The sequence below is a fragment of the Piliocolobus tephrosceles genome, chromosome 10 (genome assembly GCF_002776525.5).
Source record: "Piliocolobus tephrosceles isolate RC106 chromosome 10, ASM277652v3, whole genome shotgun sequence".
NCBI lineage: Eukaryota > Metazoa > Chordata > Mammalia > Primates > Cercopithecidae > Piliocolobus > Piliocolobus tephrosceles.
This window is the reverse complement of record NC_045443.1, coordinates 67,878,992-67,900,558: the sequence shown is the minus strand read 5'-3', so window position 1 is coordinate 67,900,558 and position 21,567 is coordinate 67,878,992. Positions and strand designations below refer to the sequence as shown.

Genomic DNA, 21,567 nt, shown 5'->3' with positions numbered 1-21,567 from the left:
AGAATAACTGAATAATCAGCCTGTTAAGAAAAACACTAAAGCAGGAAAAGGGAGGAAGTGTTGTTGGGGATATACAACCTAAATCTCATCACAAGGACATCAGACAAATTCAGATGGAGGAAGATGCTATGGAAATAACCAACCTGTATCATTCGAAAAGGCCAATGTCAGAATGGTCATTTTAAAAGACTGAGGAATTGTTCCACATTAAAGAAGATTAAGAGGCCAGGTGCAATGGCTCACACCTGTAATCCTAGCACTTTGGGAGGGTGAGGCAGGAGGATCACATGAGCCCAGGAGTTTGAGACTAGCCTGGGCAACATGGAGAGATCCCATCTCTATAAAATAAATAATTTTAAAAATTTAAAAAGAAGTGTAAGACACTGACAACTAAATGTAATGCAGGATCCTGGGGGCTGGATCTAGAGAGAAAACAAGCAAAAAAAGGATATTATTGAGATCATTGACAAAATTGAAATATAGACTGTGGATTTAAGTATTACATCCATTTTGAATTTCCTGAATTTGATAACTTTATTGAGATTGCACATTTAATTCAGGATATACGCAACCTATTCCCTCCACCATAATTTCTGTGGGTGACCATTGTTTCCTTTTCTCTAAAGCCAATGTTATCATAAGCCATGCTTTGTCTACTATCCTAGGGTTTGATAATAAATGTTTGCTAGTTCCTAAATCCATACCGTACAGCAGCTGCACCCATACAGACTGCCCCATTGCAAGCATTACTGCCTCAGCTGGGTTCATCTGGGAGTAGACTCCTTCCAAGGGTGGGGTGGCAGGAACTGTGGTGTGAAAGAAGATGCAGCAGAAGTGCCTGAGTGAAAAAGTGGCTCACTTGCACTCACATCTGGTTGTAAGTTATTTGACTGTTTGTAGTTACAAAGCTATAACAAAAGCTATGTAAAGCCCATTTCCTTCATATTAAAACAAAATAGAAAGAAGGGGAGGGGAAGAGGCTGATAAATGGGTGTGGGAAAAAAAAGTACCAGGAAACCTTAGAGATGTGTTCTAGAGAGACAGTGGAGCCTGCTGTTAGAGACTTAACCGGCACTCCCACCCGTCCCTTGCAGTATTTTAAAAAAATCTTGGCTGGTCCAACAGACTGAGCAGCTGTTAAATGTCTTTGGGTGTTGATCTACTGAAGTTTCTTGGGTGTGATTTTAGGTACGAGATTGGAGGCAATGATAATTTATTGTCATTTGGATGTTCTCAGAAAGATGAGTTCTCAGCCATGAACTTTGTCATTCTAATTTTACCGAGTGCTCAGCATTCATTATTTATTTTAATGTTATTCATAGAATATTATTACTACTAATAATCATAGAACTTAATATTTATTGAGCCCTTTAGACAGGAACTGGACTATGCATGTGACATGTACCTTCTCATTTAATCCTTGCAACTGCCCTCTCCTAATGCTTCTATTATTTCCATTTTCCTGGAGACCTATGATCTAGGAAATTTAGCTAGAAAAAGTCCTTGAAAAACAAGTGTCTCAGACTGTCTCTCTAAGCACAAAATAGGATGGTCATGGTTTTTGGTTTTAAACTACTTATCAAAATAACATTTCTCTACATTTTAATGCATCTCTTTTTAAATGCATGACACCTGCTGCAGGTTAAAATTGTATTCCCTTTTACCAGAATTTACTATTGAGCCCATTTGAAGTAAAACTCAGAAAAGGATTTGCCATCTTGTAGTTGTTTTTAATTGACACATTTCCCTGATTGCTATGCTTTCTTCTGATAAATATCTAGGGGAAAGCCTGGAGTGAGATTTGCATAACATAACCTCCTAGGAGGAAAGGTATCAAACTGGCCTTTTGTCTAACGTGTATTAAGTTTGCTACATGTTGATCCTTTTTGCTCAAGTATTCACAGTTAATTTTTTTTTTTTTTTTTTTTTTCTTTTTTTGAGATGGAATCTCACTCTGTCGCCCAGGCTGGAGTGCAGTGGCGCGATCTCACTTAGTTTTTAATGAGGAGTTATATATATCAAAATATGCATATTATATATTATAAAGGTTCACCAATTCACTTAAATAATGCATTCTAAAATTGTCCTTCTAAGTCATCTGTGTAGTTTTTTTATAAGCAAAGAACTCAGTAAAATTTACGAAAAAAAATTTAAAACCAAGATCTCATTAACTCTCCTGAATGTAAAATGATATCGAGTACAGGGTTTAGGGTATAATCTGAGACCTTTGTCCAGAATTTGAATAGCTCCTTCTCATGAACTAGTACTGGAAGGCCTATTAAAATGCAGAGGGCTCCATTATTGAGCTCCATCCCCAGCATTTCTGATTCCTAGGTCTGTGGTGAGGCCGGTAAGTTTACATTTCTAGCAAGTTCTCAGATGATGATAATTTGAGAGCTACACTTTGAGAACTACTGTTCTAATGGGTACTCCTCCCTCCTCCTTCTCCTTGTCCTCCTTTCATCTTCCCTCTCATTCTTCACTTTCCCCACCGTTTTCTCTTTGTCTTCAGAATCAATCTTTTCTTCTTTTTCATTCCTTTGCTCTTCCCTCTTTTTTCTCTTCTCTTTCTGCTCTTCCCTTCCAGGGTAGTATTTAAGATTCTAAACATTCATTCTAAACATGGTCCAGCAGGACCATGTTTAGAAGGACTTGTTTAGGATATTTATTCGTGTATCAATATTTACTAAGCTGACATGAAGATTCAACAAATGTTGGTTGAGACTCTATGCCAATCCCTGTGCAAGAAAAGCAGGACAGACAAAGATTCTGCTCTAACAGAATCCTCCATATGACCAGGAAAGGCAGACAGCACACAAATACATAAATAATTAGATTATTACCAAGAGTCATTGTTCTGAATTAAACAAATGGCCACTGAGATGAACAATAATAAAGAGATAATTTTTCCTTGTGAGATCAGAAAGGGACTGGCCCCTTAGAGGTGTGTTTAAGCTGAAACCCAAAGGACGAGAGAAAGATTGCCAAGCAGAGAGCCTGGGGAGGAGTGGCTGAAGAAGAGAAAGTGACAGGCACAAGGGCTCTAGAGCAAGTCAGTTCCATAGGCAGGGGAGGGGGAGCAGAGCCTCCAAAACCTATACCAGAGCCTGGCACACAATAGGTGGCTAGTCAGTGTTTGTTGAATGAAAGTAAATGAATTATCAGACCCAAGCAAGTGGAGAATAGAAGGCAAGCAGGAGGGAGGAAAGAAATGGGCAGAGGCCAGGTAATGAGGGGCCAGGGTAAGGACCATGATCGTTTAGGTCATGGGTGAGGGAAGTGTGGATTAGCTTAACCAGTCTACTCTGCCTTCCCCTCATCCATCCAACACCACTGCCCTCTCATCCCCATGTCCAGTTCAAACCCCTGTCCAAAGTAATGGTTCTCAAACAGTGGCTCACAGACCCCCTGATGATCCATTGTATTATTCAACATCTGTGTTCATAATGTGACAAGATTCGTGCTTTTAGCCATGAATTCATAATCAATATATATTTTTTGAGACAGGGTTTTCACTGTTACCCAGGCTGGAGTGCAGTGGCACAATCTGGGCTCACTGCAACCTCTGCCTCCTGGGGTTAAGCAATCCTCCTGCTGCAGCCTCCTGAGTAGCTGGGATTACGGGCACACTCCACCGCACCCAGCGCTAATTTTTGTATTTTTTGTAGAGACAGGGTTTCTCTATCTTATCCAGGCTGGTCTCAAACTCCTGGACTCAAGTGATCTACCTGCCTCAGCCTCCCAGAGTGCTATGATTACAGGTGTGAGCCACCGTACCCGGCCAATTAATGATGTTTTTAAATGGCTATGGCTTTTTTTTTTAAGACAGCTGTTTGTTCACTCATGTCTAATCAAAAGCAGCCCCACCCTTCCCATGTAGTCTGGGAAACGTTTCCTGGTGGCAAGGAGAAAAGCTTGTCCCCTGAAATGCTACAGAGTGGCTGATTCCAAATTTCTGGAATGCAACTTCTAATTCAAATACTGTCCTGATGTAGTACAAGTAGGCTCAAGAGAAGTTGAGAAATTCCAAACAAAGATGAGAACAAAAACCAAAACGAACCAATTTATTTGTACTTTGTCCAGTAGTTTCAAATAAACTCCTCATAGAAAAGATGATATCTAAAAGCTTTTCTCAGTCTTATACTTCCTTGAATCTATTACAGTTTTCTCGAATTTCTCATGTTAAATTATGTCCTTTTAAAAGGAAAAATGTAATCGGTAAAAGCCTGAGTTTAAACTCTTCCTCTTGTTTCATAGTATGTTCATTTTTATGGGTTATTTAGGACTCACTAATCAGTTGGGAGCTCTGCTGTCAGCCTTAAGGTTCTCCAAAAAAAGAACTAATAGTTATACACCTTTGAAAAAGAGATGCCTATGACTATTGGTCCTTTCCTTCATGTATTGCTATGATTCGTCATAAACATTGAAGGTAATAAAATAGATAAAAGACATATGATTCTAAATGTGCATGTCCCTCTTTGATAGGTCAAAAAGAAATTAATTGTATTTAATCATTTCTATTTTTCCTAATTCCTATTCCTAAGGACATTATCAGCAGATCACTGTTTTTTCTGTTTCTTAATTTTTTATATACTTTAAAAATTAATTTTGTTTCAGTGGAGATGCATATTTTGGTACAGATCACTATTAATAGCATAGAATTTGGAAGCATCTAAACTGTGTTATGGTGATAATATTTTCTTATCGCCCTCTTTGATTTGTATTCCTCAGATTTTGCCTTTTTGGTACATTTGCTTTCATGATAAGGAAAGTTTTTTTTTTTTGAGACGGAGTCTTGCTCTGTCACCCAGGCTGGAGTGCAGTGGCCAGATCTCAGCTCACTGCAAACTCCGCCTCCCAGGTTTATGCCATTCTCCTGCCTCAGCCTCCCGAGTAGCTGGGACTACAGGCGCCCGCCACCTCGCCCGGCTAGTTTTTTGTATTTTTTAGTAGAGACGGGGTTTTACCGTGTTAGCCAGGATGGTCTCGATCTCCTGACCTCGTGATCCCCCCGTCTCGGCCTCCCAAAGTGCTGGGATTACAGGCTTGAGCAACCGCGCCCAGCTAGATTGTTAAAAGGTGTATTGAAAATGAAATGTAGCTTTAAAAGTAACTGATAGGGTAATAACAGTATGTTAGTGACATGTAGCATGGTTTTTAAAAAGTGTTTGGGAAAGCTTGGAGGAGATAGGATATATTGAAGACTTCCACAAATGACAGAAGGGTATTTAACATATTTAAGTGGGAAGATCCCAAATCTAACCTGTGAGAATATTTAAAACCCCAATGGAAAGGACAGATAGAAAGATGAGTATATTACTAGGCAAAGTGACACTTGTATAGCACATTAAAGTTTGCAAAGGTACTGTAATGTAGGTGTGATATTATTTATTCATAATAGCTGTGTGGTGTATTTAGAGGAGGTATTACTCCAATGTTACAGTTGAGGAAACCACATTGTTATCTGAATACAGCAAGAGAAGAAAAACACAATGTTGCAAAGGAATAAAACAGGGAAAAGACTCCTGTAAAGGTTGAGGGCAGCCAGAGTCTGTAAGAAGGCTTTCAGTATCTGTGGAGAGCAGGAGGGGACCCCTGCCACTGATGAGGCTGACAGGTATGCCAGGCTCTGCAGAGCCACTGAACTTGGGCACAAAATACAGAGTATAAAGTTCTTTACTCTGCAGGTGACCTAGGCAGAGAAATAGGAAGTTTTTTTTTTTTGTTGTTCCCAGAAATACACAGATGTTCTAGGTTTGACCTTCTTTGAGTGTTTATTAACTTGAAAGGATTTGAGATCTTTGGTCTGGCTGTAGATTAAAAGTCCATAGAATCTCTCGAGGGGAAGAAACTTCATTTTTTCATTAACAAGTATTTTTAAAAGCATGTTTTCTAAAAGAATTGAAACAGGCCGGGCACGGTGGCTCACGCCTGTAATTCCAGCACTTTGGGAGGCTGAGGCAGGTTGATCACTTGAGGTCAGGAGTTCGAGGCCAGCCTGGTCAACATGGTGAAACCCTGTTGCTATTAAAAATACAAAAAAAAAAAAAAAAGCTAGGTGTGGTGGCACACACCTGTAAACCCAGCTACACGGGAGGCTGAGGTTCAAGAATTGCTTGAACCCAGGAGGCAGAGGTTGCAGTGAGCTGAAATCGCGCCACTGCACTCCAACCAGGGTGACAGTGTAAGACTCTGACTCAAAAGTAAATAAATAAATAGAATTCAAACAATTTTCACTTTTTTCTTTTTTTCTTGTTTTAACTTTCCTCAAAGTAGACACAATAGATACAGTAGACAATCACATAGCTTTATGTATAGCCTATTCGAAAAAGAAAGGAATGTGCCATCCTTCCCACTGATTTAAAAATTAGAATGTGGAATCTCATTTCTTCTGGCAGTTGTTAGGGATGGTGCTCCAAAAAAGCAATCAAAAATCATAAAACTTGTTGCAATATTTTGCCGTTATCACTTATGTACAATTAAATATTTTCGTTCTTTAGTTATTGGGAACTTTTCTGAAATCAGTTTTCAGATACACGTTTGGGTACTGAAGCAGTTGCTAAGGGGCATACAGTTAGTGCTGAACAATGAATAAATGCCTTTTTTTTTTTTTAACTTGTGGAGAGCTGACTATCCACAGTAGTTTTCACAAATGAGAGTTTACATGGCTTTCTTCTTTTGGTTGGACAATTAGGGATGAAACGGCTTTAACTACTAGATGATAAAACTGTTCACTATGGGTTGAACATTTGGTAATGATTATATTTGTCGTTAGCACTATTTCCATAAGATTTAGGGAGGATACAAACCTATCCAAGAGAAAAGGGAAAGTGATTGGGAGAAAAGAATGGTCAAGCTGACAATCCTTTTGGGGTCTTTTTCTCTTTGCTAGTGTCAGGGGATGCCACCGGGACAAATGAATGCTTTGAAGTGAAAAGGGCAAAAGCACTCTAATAAAAGGCTTCAGGAAAGAGTGCAGGCGACCTGGGGAAATATGCTGCGGTCAAGTTTAATCCTGGGAAAAGCGGTCCTGGAGAAAGCAGATGAGGAAGATAGGAAGGAAGATAGGGAGGGGGAGACGCTGGGTGTGGAGGGAGGAAGGGGGCGGGGGTGGGGGCCTGGAAAGTGAGAGGCAGCAAGCACTAATTGTGGCTAAGGCGACTGGGTCGAGGACCACAGAGTGGGGAAAAGGGAGAGTCCAGGAGTAGGAGGAGGCAGAGCCCGGCAGAGCCGGACCGGACCCCTGGGCGGGAAGGTAGCGGCGCGGGGCAGCGGGGGCAGCTTGGCCCTCATCGGGCCCCTTGGCAGCCTCAGGCATTGGCTCCTCGGGGCTCCCTCCCTCGCCGGCGCATTGTTCCTTTGCCGGGAGACGAGGAAATTGCCTTTTGATTGCGGAAGTCAGCGGACGGGGCTGGGGCGAGGCAGCGCGGGTCAGAATGGCAGCGTGGGAAGGGCGGCTTGCTGCCTGTCCCCGCTGCCTCTCGCGTCCGCAGCCCGCCCGGGGCGGCAGGAGCAGCAGCAGCAGCAGCGGTGGCCGCAGTGGCCCCTGCACGTCGCCAGGCCCCAGGGAAGCGCTCTGCGCCCGCGGGGCGCGCTGAGCGCGCGCAACAGGTGACCCCCAGCCCCAGCCCTCGGGGCCGCCCCACGTCCAACCCCCTCGGTCTCGTCTGGATCTTAACTACTGAGCGCAATGCTGAGCCATGGAGCCGGGTTGGCCTTGTGGATCGCACTGAGCCTGCTGCAGGTGAGTGGCCCTAGAAGGGGTCAGAGCTGATGCGCCTCCTCCCCGCCGAAAATCAAATTCCCACTCCACTTTCTCGTCTATCAGGTTGTGTTTTGGAGTGGGAGGTGGCAAAATTTCTTCTTCTGCCTTGGGAAGAATGATCCTCTGGTGAGCCCCCAACCCAGAATGACAGCTTATCCTGCTGTCAAAGCAAAAAGCCACCTTCTCTCTCCAGCTGCTCTCAAGGGACAGCAGCTAGGGAGAAAGTTGCCATCCACCTCCCCCGCAAGCCTTTTCTCTGGCCGGAGGGCAAAGGGACTAGCTGAGGCTAGGGACAAAGGATAAGTAGAAGGGAAAGGGCAGCTTGAGGCTCTTGCTGTGGACACGTCCCTGGGCAGTCCAGACCTTGGACTTAAACTGTTGTGTCTGATTCCTTTGCAGACTGGACTGGCGGAGCCAGAGAGATGTAACTTCACCCTGGCAGAGTCCAAGGCCTCCAGCCATTCCGTGTCTATCCAGTGGAGAATTTTGGGCTCACCCTGTAACTTTAACCTCACCTATAGCAGTGATACCCTGGGGGCCGCGTCGTGCCCTCCCTTTCGGTTAGACAACACCACATATGGATGTAACCTTCAAGATTTACAAGCAGGAACCATCTATAGCTTCAGGATTGTTTCTCTGGATGGAGAAGAGAGAACTGTGGTCTTACAAACAGGTAAAGGATGACAGGTGCAATTGGATGGCCAAGCTACTCGGGGTTGGGCCCTGCCTTTTCAAGCTGGTGTTTCATTTGAGTTCCAGGGATACAAAAAATGAAGGTAAAAAATACCTGTGAAGATAAATATTGACAGAAATGTCTGGTTTCCTCAGATCTAGCCAGAAGCAGCTTGGTGGACTTTCAGAGACTCCCTTAGTGCTGAAAACAGCTAACTAGCCACTGAAAGGGTCGGGGTGGGGTGCGGGGTGGTCAGCAAAGAGAAACTTGGGGCTGCGGAGGGAATCTGTTAAAGTGATGTGGTTTACGCTTCCATTGCATTAAATTGTCAAACCGTGGAATAATTTTCAGTAAATGTTTTTAGAATAAATAATAAAAGTACAATTTTAGGGATATGCCTTTCCTCAACTTAGTTTTATTTTTAGAACTGTGCATAAAATCTGCAGGAATAGAATGGAGCCATTCATCAGGGAAAATTAGAAAAGTCTCATGAAATGAGGATATGAAAATTGTTTTGTATCTCTTGAGTAATAACCCAAACAGCATAGTATCAGAGAATGTCCTTTGATTACTTTACAGCAATTATTTTCCTTACACTTTTGCTGAATCCCTCCATGTGGATATGTTCAGAGTTTGCCTTTCTTGCCTCAGTTTTCTTATCTGTAAAATGGGAGTGTTAGACTGGGTCATTCAAGTTCAAGTTCTTACCAAGTGCTCGACACTTAGGTATGGACTGTCATGTCCATTACCTCATTTAATCCTCAGAGCTACCCTCAGACGTGCTCTAAATTCTTTAACAATTTTCATGTTTTCTGACTTCATTAGTCTCCATTATCTCTATTTGTTGCAACAGTGAATATTTGCTTTCATCCAGAAATTCAAATTTAAGTTAAAAATTTAAAAGTCAAATTTAGAAATGTGTTGCCCTTACTATTCTTTCACATTTCAACCTGAAACAGGATCATTTCTTTTGCTGCAGTTCTTTAAAGAGGTGTTAGAAGTTTCAGCTCTAAAGCCAGGTGCAGGAGTTTCGGAGAATTTAACTGGGCTCATGTAGTAAGTCAGCTAGATATTAATTATCTTATTTTTTCAAAGAAAAAAATCAAAGTGCCCCATTACATCACTTAACTTACTTCAGATGAAACTTTTGGATAATATCTGAGATTTGCAGCAACTTAAGTTGAAAAGAAAAATCACTTGTTAAGAATCTGGTGGTTTCGCTGACCAGGCACAGTGGCTCATGCCTGTAATCGCAGCACTTTGGGAGGCCAAGGCAGGTGGATCTTGAGGTCAGGAGTTCAAGACCACCCTGGCCAACATAGCAAAACTGCGTCTCTACTAAAAATAAAACAAATAAATAAATTAGCCGGGCATGGTGGCAGGGGCCTGTAATCCCAGCTACTTGGGAGGCTGAGGCAGAGAATTGCTTGAACCTGGGAGGCAGAGAGGCCAGATGTTCCACTGCACTCCAGCCTGGGCAACAGAGGATACTCTGTCTAAAAAAAAAAAAGAAAGAAAGAAAAGAAAAATGAATCTGGTGGTTTCTAATATGAAATCGGAGAGCCTGAAACAGACCACATAATTAGAACATTTTACAAAAGTTGAAAGGCTGGGTTTTTAGTCCAAATGTTGTTGGTTTCTTAATATTACAGGATAGTTCTTATAAATACTCATATTGCTAATACTGTGAAATACATAACGTAGAACTTACAGATGTGTTAATTACATTTGAAAAGGCCTCTGGCCAACTAGTGTATGTGTTCAGTGGAGCAGAGCAATTTGTAAAAGCAGGCTGAGCTTTCAGAAGTTTGTTGGAGAAAAGATTAAGACCTTTAAGAAGCCAGAATATGGTTGTTTAAACCAGAGGATTTACTTTTTGGAAAACCAGTAATGGAAAAGGACTCACTGTGGGCGTTACTAGTTAGAATAGGCTTTGAGTTTAATTATGCAAGTAAGTGTTTCAAGTCCAGAGGCATTTCTGAAATGTAAGAAATACTTGCATTTTATTGACCATGTTGAGTAAAACAAGACTTCATTAGCATCCACAATGTGCTAGCACTCGGGGTTCTCACCATTTTTCTTAAAGAGACACACTTTACTTGTCTACAGATATTATGAGCTTTGTGATAAATGTGAAGCATGAAAGTTGCAGGTGGTATTTGCATAATGATAAATTTCCCACACTTATTTGTATGATGGTTGTTTAGATTAAAATTACTTTTTTAATTAAGATATTTTAAAAATTGTTTCAAGGAGGAATTTTTTAGTTGGTTGTTATTTATTTGTCAGTAGTTCTTTCTACATTTTAAGGACATATGTGAATTGTTCACTTAGTTAATACAAAGTAGTAGTATTCCCCTATGTTGATTGCTGAGCTGTAGAGATGAGATGTATAAATCATATTTTACTGTTATTAAAGCAATGCCAACTAGTATAATATTCAGACTCAGACAAACTTCAAACAAAAAAGTCATTGAAAATATCTGTGCTTTCTTTATTCTATTGTGCCTGTCTTCTCAGTCTAAAACAAAATAGAATGAGAGCATGACATGATTTGGATAGAGGTATAGTAGCTGCTTAAATGATCTCTATATCATTCCAATTGTGACTTGCCTGATTATTTTTCCTGAAAAACTGTCTAAAATAGCTCATTATTTTCAAGCCATGTAGACATGACCTTAAAGATAAATTTTTTTTTTTTTTTTTTTTTGAGATGGGGTCTCACTCTGTCGCCCAGGCTGGAGTGCAGTGGCGCGATCTCGGCTCACTGCAAGCTCCGGCCCCCAGGTTCACGCCATTCTCCTGCCTCAGCCTCCCCAGCAGCTGGGACTACAGGCACACGCTACCACGCCCGGCTCATTTTTTGTATTTTTAGTAGAGACGGAGTTTCACCGTGTTAGCCAGGATGGTCTTGATCTCTTGACCTCGTGATCCGCCTGCCTCAGCCTCTCAAAGTGCTGGGATTACAGGTGTGAGCCACCGCGTCTGGCCAAGAATAAACAAAATTTAATTAAATGGGCAATATTTTAGCAATAGTCATTTTCCATTCCAGATTTAAAATCAGAATCGAAGAACATAATAGATTTAAACCCAGTTCAGTGCACATGTATCAAACATAATACTGCAGGGAACTATGGCAGGTAGTGATTAGTAAGCTTATAAAGATGACTAACAAAAAGTGGTTCCTGACCTTGTTGTCTCGTGCAGAGGTGAGAGATGGTTATGATGAAAGTGGCAACAGAGTTTTATCTCATCTTTTCTGCATGAGGACTTTAGTCTGCCTCATGTATGCCATGCTTTTATAACCATAGATGACAAGATATTTGGTAATTCTCAGGTTTATTTGGTCATTAAATGGTCAATGCAGCAAGAATATCCTTTGAAAGCCAAATTATTTAGTGTGAACTCACCAGAAATCAGATAATGAACATACCAGATATGAAATAAGTTGGCTTTTTTTTTTTTTTTTTTTTTTACTTCTTGTAGAGCTCTTCTTAAACTTGGCACTTTTGAAGACTGTACTCAGAGTCTAGAGCAGAGGTTGCAAACTGGCGGCCTCTAGAGATATCTAGGTGTCTAAATAATAGCTGTGTTGTGTTTGGCTCACGTAGTGTTTGCGAAAACATGCAGATTATTTCACCAGCATTAAAAATTGAAAATTCACATTAAAACCCAAATGTATGGATTCTCTTAAAATTTTGGAAGATTTGGCAAAACTGTGCCTGAAACTCCCTAGAGCTGACTTGTGGCTTCTCCTTTTGGACATCAATTCACTGGAATACCAGTTCATTTATTTCCTTACCTGAATGCATTCTAAAGACATTTGAATTTGTGACTTCTACTTTGCGGTTTTCATTTAAAAATTTTAGGGAGCATTTATTTGTCTGGCAATAAGAAGTAGGTTTTCAGTACTTAAATGGCATCTAATCCATAGTAGGTGTTCCTTAAATACTGATTAAATGGATGGATAGATGGATGAATGGAAAGATGGATGAATGGTGGATCTGGGCATGGATGATGAGTAGAAGATATAGATAGATAGATAGATAGATAGATAGATAGATAGATAGATAGATAGACCAATATATAGATACAGATAAGTATGTAGATGTGAATGAATGAAATTAATATTTTAGTGAGAGAATGTACGTATACTAAAAATATGGTCTGTTCTCATTGGATTATGGGTAAATTACAGAGCCCAGGGAAGAGGTGTAGTGGTAGATAACTTTACCTGTAGAAATAATATTTTAACAGCATTTTCCCTCTTGTTAAGTCAGTTTCAGCTACTTATTAATAATCAGCCTAGAAAAATAAAAAACAAAACCTCTCAGATGATTTTAATTATTTTAATATGACTAACTTATTTGTCTTTAATAAAAAACATTTTAGGAACTTTAATTGTTGAATCACGATATCAACTATTATTTCCACTTTGAAATGTTGCTTATTGTATTGGTTTATTAGGAGTGCCTTAACAAAATATCGCAGACTCTGCATGGCTTAAACAACAGAAATTTATTTTCTCACAATCTTGGAGGCTAGAAGTCCAAGGCAAAGGTGTCTGCAGGTTTAGTTTCTTCTGAGGCCTCTCCTTGGCTTGCAGATGGCACCTTCTTGCATGTCCTCACATAGTGGTCCCTCTGTTTCTGTTGTCTGTCTGTTAATGTCTTCTCACAAGGACACCAGTCATATTGGCTTAGGGCCCACTCTAATGGCCCCATTTTAACTTAATCACCTCTTTAAAGGCCGTATCTCCACATACGGTCACATGCTGAGGTACTGGGGTTTAGGATTTCAACATATGAATTTGGTGGGGACACAATTCATCCCCTAATACTTTTATAGTTTTAAACATAAGCCATCATTTCTTAATAATATCTGTAGGTTACCGGCATTGAAATATCTTGCAGAGCTGGTAATGAAAACATATTTTTGGTTTCTACCCCACTTGGAAAGAATTAGAATTTAGAAGGAATAGAGCTGAGGGAATCTGCATTTTATTTTATTTTATTTTATTTTTTATTTTTATTTTTATTTTTTTTGAGACAGAGTCTTGCTCTGTTGCCTGGGCTGGAGTGCAGTGGCCGGATCTCAGCTCACTGCAAGCTCTGCCTCCCGGGTTTATGCCATTCTCCTGCCTCAGCCTCCCAAGTCGCTGGGACTACAGGCGCCCACCACCTCGCCCGGCTAGTTTTTTGTATTTTTTAGTAGAGACGGGGTTTCACCATGTTAGCCAGGATGGTCTCGATCTCCTGACCTCGTGATCCTCCCGTCTCGGCCTCCCAAAGTACTGGGATTACAGGCTTGAGCCACCGCGCCCGGCCGGAATCTGCATTTTAAACAAATATCACAGTGATTCGATGCACACAAGTTCAAGAACTATTGACATAATTTTTCTATTATTTGTTGGTGTTAAGATTTTGATACGATTCTTCTTAATGTATGATCAAATCTATAATGCCTAGGAGTATTTATCTTTCCCGGGAAGAGAGGAGTACTCTCATATTTGTTTTGTGCTTCTTTAAAAATTTATTTTATTTTTTCAATTTTTTTCAGACAGGATCTTGCTGTGTTGCCCAGGCTGGAGTGCAGTGGCACAATCACAGCTCACTGCAGCCTTGGCCTCCTGGGGTTAAGCAATCCTCCTGCTGCAGCCTCCTGAGTAGCTGGGATTACAGGCACCCAACACCACGCCCAGCTAGTTTTTTAAAATAATTTGTAGAGAAGGGGTCTCCCTATGTTGCTCAGGCTGGTTTTGATCCTCTGTGCCCAGCCTGCTTTGTGCTTTTATAGCATATAAAAGACTGCCACATATTATGTTTAATTGGTAACTGTATAAAATACATATTATACTGACCATCTATAGCTTAATTTTATTCTCATGGCAACCCTGTGGAGGGCGTATAGTGAAAGGGTAGGTTGCATAGAGACTAAGAGTTGAGTTTTGAAGGCAGACTGCCTCTACCGCTTACTAGCCATGTTATTTTGGTCAAGTGACTTAACACTTCCAGGTCTGTTTCCAAACCTACAAAATGGGGATTGTATAATAATAATAATTCATGGGGTTGTTATGAAGTTTTCATTGGTTCAAACATAAAATCTAGAAAAGTTTTTGTCACATATGAAGTATGCAGTGAGTTTACTATTATTACTTCCAGGTTGGAGATGAGATTGGTCTTCATAAGAATTAACTGACAATGTTTACAAATTCACACAGCTAACATACCATAGAGGCAGAACTTGAACTCTTGTTTACTGGCTCCAACTCCAGTATTCTTTCCACTACTCTGCAAAAAGGATATTATTTGTAAGTTGGCATTAGTTTTTTCAAATTACCACGTGTTATTTTATTATTTTTCAAGTCAACTTTTAAAGAGGACCAAATACCTAATAAAATCTTTTAAATATATATATACTTAGCCTACACAAAAATGGAATAATGGTTAAATATGTTTTAGTGTGAAACAATTGTGAGTCACTATTGATCTTTGATTGTGTTGAACTTTTGGTGATGACTTCAGTATTTTGCAATCAGCTATTTACAGTCCATTTATTTCAGGAATTTTAAGGTCAAACTGAGCTACCTATATGGAATGAACCTGCCCAGTTCTCTGAAATTGGTCTTCCTTTATGTGCCTAGAAATATTTCTCTATTAATCTGACTTCTGTTGGAATGCATGGCATTTTACACATTAGCTAGGAAGAAATAAAATCGAATTTGTCTGGACAGAATGAAAAAACAAACAAAAAACAAATGTTTGCCTTCCATTCCTAGATGCCAGTTTGCTGGAATCCCCCTGGGAACAAAAGATAATATTATACTTTTCTGACTTTGTAGGAGAAACAAACCCTATTCTATATGTATGAATGTATATAAATTAAGATGCATATATACCCCTAAACATATAATATGAAACTAAAATGAACACAGTAGGTATATATCTAGGTTTGCAGGGATTTTTGTTTTTGATACTGTGTTTTCTTCCTTTTATATGGAAAAACTCAGTACCTAAAAAGGTAAAAAAGATAGTGTAATGAACTACCATGTACTCATCACCTCCCTTCAATAATTACCAATTTATGACCAACCTTGTTTCATCTATATCCCCACCTCTCCCCCGCTGCGCATCATTTTGATACAATCCAAGTCCTGATTATTTCATTTCATTTGTAAATATTTCAGTCTACATCTCTGGGTGATAACCACAATATAATTATCACACCTAATGTTAAAAATAATGCCTTAATACCTACCTGTCCAGGTTTGGAAGTACATATCAAGTGACAGCTCATGAATTTATACACAAGAAGGCTTTTGGACAGCAATCTGATTAGAAGAGGGGGCCAGGGGACTTCTCTGTATATTGCATGTATATAGCATTTTAGATAATACTGAAAAAGCCTCAGTTATTGATATTAAAGAATTGGGCTGAAACTACTGAAGAATATCATGGGGATGAGGGTGCATTAGTCTCGTTAAGTTGTCTGGGTGCCCTCAGTGCTGACATGGTTCTCTAATATTCACTAAAAGTGAGCTTCTCATGTTAGATCTAGTGTATACAGATGTTACATTAAATGCACAGCAACCTGATGTATTAGCATAATATAAGGCATCATCTTTAAGCCAGAAAACTGACTATTGTCAAACAGCAACAATAACAAAGAAAAAGAAATTACCTCTCTAGAAATGTATTTAAGTAACTGGAGTTGTGCACAATTCTTTTCTATTTTGTTTTTCTTCTCATTTTCAAAAACCTGCACCAAAGGATGGTTTGGTTTTTTGCCCCATCCCCACCCTGATTTTTACAAGTAATCCTCCAATTATTTCATATGAATAGTGGATGTTTACTCCATTTTATGTAAAATGCTACATAAATGCAGTTCCAATCAGGTTTCCTAACCACTCTCCTTGTAACTAGATTGGTATCCCATTTTCTGTAAAGATGCTGTTCCTTGGTGGGGAGGCAGGGATAAAATCCAGTTTGAGAAGAACTCGAGTGCCTAGGAAGAAACTTAGACTTTATCCTGAAATAGAAATTCAGGAAAAATTTTTGATGCTTCAAGGGGAATGAGGATGATGGATGGGGCAGATGTACGAAGAGATTATTTGGCAATCATGGAGGAAAGACAGAAAATAAGGAAGAGGCTGGGCGTGGTGGCTCACGCATGCAATCCCACCCAGCACGTTGGGAGGTTAAGGTGGGAGAATCATGTGAGCTCAGGAGTTTGAGACCAGCTGGGGCAACATGGTGAAACCCTATCTTTACAAAATAATACAAAAACTAGGCTAGGTGTGCTGACTTATGCTTGTAATCCCAGCATTTTGGAAGGCCGAGGCTGGCGGATCACGAGGTCAGGAGTTCAAGACCAGACTGGCCAACACAATGAAACCCCGTCTCTACTAAAAATATATAAATTAGCTGGGCATAGTGGTGGGCGCCTATAATTCCAGCTACTTGGGAGGCTGAGGCAGGACAATCACTTGAACCCAGGAGGCGGAAGTTGCAGTGAGCCGAGATTGTGCCACTGCACTCCAGCCTCGGCAACAAAGCTAGATTCTGTCTCAAAAAAAATACAAAAATACAAAAATTAGTTGGGCATGGTGGTGTGCACCTGTGGTCCCAGCTACTTGGGAGGCTGAGGTGGGATAATCACTTGATCCCAGGAGACTGAGGCTGCAGTGAGCCATGATCACGTCACTGGACTCCAGCCTGGGTGACAGAGCAAGGCCCTGTCTCAAAAGAAAATAAGGAAGACACTTAGAAGACTCTCGAAGTAATCTAGCACAAAATGAAGAGACTCCAGGTAAAGGCAATAAATAAGGAAAAAAGGCAACGGGCAAGAAAAATATTATTTTCAAAAAAGGAACTTTCATGATCACAGAATTAGATCGAACTGTCATTACTGTTGTTATTAATTTTGACTATGCTACAATAGCAAATCACCTTCTGAAAAATTCTGTAAATATGCCTATCATTTTCCATAGACATTAATTTTTATTTTTTGTCATTACACTGAATATGCAATTCATGACATCATTTCCCACACCAGGACAGCTAAGTTGTGATAGAAAGAAAACACAATTTAGAGACAGGTATTGGAAGCTCAGCTGTACTACCTGTTCTTATACAACATGAGTGAGTCATTTAATGTCTCTGAGCCCCTATTCCAACTGAGAAAGCATGTTGTAAATTATCAGATGTAATGTAGTGCTGTTATGCCTTTAAGAAAAGCTTTTGGCACCAACCCATGGATTTGCTGCCCTTTGTTATAAGGTTGAATTTATTTCTATAGCAAATACAATCATTTCTAATTCTAAAGAGTCTAGAAATTTCTATATCAATAGATATTAATGTTTTAATGACCATGCTGTGACAAAAACAATTAAGAAGCAAATATTATTTGTGCTATAAATATAACTTTCTTTCTTGTTTTAAATAACATTAAAAAAAAAAAAAAAAAGAGTCTTTCTATGTTGCCCAGGCTGGAGTGCAGTAGCTATTCACAGGCACTATTATGACGTACTACAGCCTCCAAACTTGGACTCAAGCAACCCTCCTGCCTCAGCCTCCTGAGTAACCGGAACTAAGGGCACACATCACCACACTTGGCTTCCCAAGTCACATTAAAAAAAAAAAGGAAAAAAAGAATTCATTTTGGTTCAGGAATTTTGCCATACTTTGCCTTTTCCTTTGAGAACAGAAAAATTGTGTTGACATCAAGCCTGCTTATGGAACTCTGGGGCTTTCTGGTGCTGGTAGATTTATTCAAGTATTTAAATGAATACTATAGAACTTACTGTTGTTATTCATTTTGACTATGCATTTGTCATTCCTTATTTCAGGTCTGTTGGGAACCAAGAAGTACAAAGTGCTTTAAATTTATGGCTAATGATAAATATTGATATATTAATCAAGACTAAAGCTATGATTTATTATTTTTGATTTATTATTAGTTCTCATATTTTGTAATACTTCACTGGTTACTATGTGTATGAGTGTGATGAGTGGAAAAACCAGAGACTTATCAATGCACACATCTGTGCATTGATACCTTTAAACATCTGCATACATTATATAAAGTCAAGTAGGATTTCCTAATTACGTATGATCTGTCCTATGATCAGAAGATTATAGGTACATGGCTAAATTTTCAAGTAGCATTAAAAATTCTGTCTCTGTATATATATATATACACACACACATATATTTAATACATACATAACACACACAGACATATTATATGAAATGTGCACCCCTGATAGAAGTACCTAATACAATTTTGAAAACTTTTAAAATCCATCAGAGTTTTTATCGGACTTAGATTTAAAGGGAGTCTGAAAACTATTTAGTTTCTGCAGCATGCATAGCAATAGTGGACAACTGCCAGCAAAGGGCTTTATCACAGTATAAATGGGGTTTTAAGTGTTTGTTTCCAGTGCAGGTTCTCGCAGCCCAGGCACTTCCCAGTCTCATTGTTCCTTTGTTCTAGCGGATGTACAAAGGATTGACTGTTTTGTTTTCTGGCTCAGAAAGATTAGATAAAGTCTGCATTTCTGAACTTCACCCTCTAGGCACGCAAACTTAAAATTTATTTCTATGTCTCATATTTTGTGGATTATATATGTTTAGATTCTACTGATCATAAAATTATTTTTTAAAATTTTTATCTGGCTTGAAAATACTTGTAGATGACAGTATTGATCCCTTTTGAACTATCACTGGAAGTAGCTGTCCCTCTCATCCTTGTCCTTAAAATGCCACTTCAGCAAAAGTATGTCATCTCAGTCAGGTACGACAGCATTGTTCTTGAGTTTCACTGACTATTAGAATCTCATAGTCTCCTCTATATCCTCTACATCTTGTTACTTCTCAAAACTGCCTTGGAATGTAAGTATTATTATTATACTCCCCAGACAGATAGGAAAGTGGAGGCTTAGACAGGTTCAATAGCCTGCCCAAAATCTCATGACTTTGTCAGAGCTGAGATTTGAATTTAATTCTGACTCCAAAGCTCATGCTGTCTGCCATTACATTTCACTGCTTCTGTGGCAATATTTTCACCTAATTATAGGAATAATAATAACAGCTAACATTGATCACTTACGACATGCCAGACGCAGTTCTAACTACTTTTTATATAATATTCAATTTAATCTTCATAACAACTCTACTAAAAAGATAGTATTTATTATCAGGATTGCATAAATGAAGAAACTGAGGCACAGGGAAGTTAAGGAATTGCCCAAAGCACACAGCTACAAATAGGAGAGCCCAATTCAAGCCCAGGCTGTCAAACTCTAGAACATATGTTCTTCGGGTGAACCAAAGGGCTGTGCTGTGGTTGAACCATGCAACCTTGTCTTCCAAACTCACCTGTGTTTCAGGCACTCTGTTAATGTTTGTCTTAGTTACTGCTGCCTCAGCTTGCTTGTCAGCTAAAATTTATGTTATTATTAATTATTGATGTTATAAATGTGGCATATATAATTTTACAGTATGATGTACTTACATAAATCATAGCATACAACATAGAAACATTAGATTTCATAGGCTGTATTAAGCCTGTGGTATCTATTGGTCAGCCATACATAGTCTTATGAGTTGTCTGTTTATTAACTGCCTTTTGAATATAGAGTAAAGCTATCTTATTTCTTTTTTATATGTTAATTGCAAATGAACATCATCTTAAGACATATAAGAAGGTTATATTTTCTAATTAAGGTCTAGAATTCCTGGTGTTATATTGTGAACACAACATGGTCTACCAGGAAGTGGTGAAGTTACTATAGTCATGCCATTGTAATATCTGACCTGACCCTTCAATATTGGTCTCCAATATCTTGATCCCACTTTCTAGACCAAGAACCATGTTGGATTTCTGAAAATTTCTCCTAAAGATGTCTCACAATAGTTCTACTCTCAGCACTCAGGGTAGGGGCAGCCCCTTATTTCTTAGACTTTACTCCCCGCTGTACCAAAAGAATGGCTGCTCACTAATATCATTGACTTAGTTCCTAACCCAGATATGCTTTTTATTCTATTCAAGTTCAATGGTGGAGATTCAACACAGGCAAAGCAGTACTTCTCAAACTGATCCTTGGCTTTGAGAGTAGAAATAAGATGAACAGTTGGGTGCAAGATTTGCCCATTCCCACTTACTCTGGGTGCTCCGGCAGCACCAAAGTGCCCCAAAATTGAGATGTTAAAAATCTAGGGATATAGGGGGCCAGGTGCGGTGGCTCATGCCTCTAATCCCAGCACTTTGGGAGGCCGAGGCAGGCAGATCACCTGAAGTCAGGAGGTCGAGACGAGCCTGACCAACATGGTGAAACCCTGTCTCTACTAAAAATACAAAAAAAAATTAGCCAGACGCAGTGGCGTGTGCCTGTAATCCCAGCTACTAGGGAGGCTGAGGCAGGAGAATCGCTTGAACCCAGGAAGCGGAGGTTGCAGCGAGCCGAGATCGTGCCACTACACTCCAGCCTGTGCTACAAGAGCAAAGCTCCATCTAAACAACAACAACAAAAAAAAAAAAAAAAAAAAAAAAAGTCTAGGGATATACGGAATCCCAGCTAGTGGGAGAATCCATTTTGGTAAGCAAACCTATCCTAGGTTTATAATCAGACCTGTGTCTTTTGTGGTTGTCTAATATCTAAAAAACCACCCAAAGTTATGCATACTACACACCAATAATCTACAACCTAGAAAGAAGTTCAGTGTATATTTCAAATTATTTCTTAATATCTGTATTTTCTGTTGAGATCTTCAGTATTTATCCAGGCATAACCTGGATGTTTGTCAATGTTTGAAAAATTTGCTAAACTGCAAGCCAAAGAAAATATAACATTGCTTGGACTTTCAAGATCAGAGCTACCTTAACAACAACAACAACAACAAAGTTTTCGTAGAAAAAGGAATTCATATAACTAGTAGTTAAATGTTTTGTTTTTTTTTTTTTAAAGAAAGTGAAAGGGTAGGTTTGGAAGTGAAGCAAATGCCAATTTATTTCATAAATAACAAATTTTTAAGAAAAATGAATCCGGACTGCAGTAAAATAAGCAGTTATTTGCAAATGTCTTCAAGGTCTTCAAGCCATGTTCTTTTTTTTTTTTTTTTTTTTTTTT

At 39.4% G+C, this 21,567-nt stretch overlaps 1 protein-coding gene across 3 annotated transcripts in view; it reads left to right on the top strand.

Annotated features, from left to right (window-relative positions):
• Window positions 1-21,567, top strand: part of PTPRB (protein tyrosine phosphatase receptor type B) — a 126,854-nt gene that overhangs the window by 23,059 nt on the left and 82,228 nt on the right. For 2 of the 3 annotated variants that reach the window (XM_023226528.2, XM_023226527.2), the window contains one exon: window positions 8,165-8,438. In XM_023226528.2, the coding sequence (XP_023082296.1) occupies window positions 8,165-8,438 (274 nt within the window). Of the gene's footprint in view, window positions 1-7,195; window positions 7,745-8,164; window positions 8,439-21,567 lie in introns of those variants that run through there. The other variant, XM_023226529.2, reaches the window with a different exon arrangement.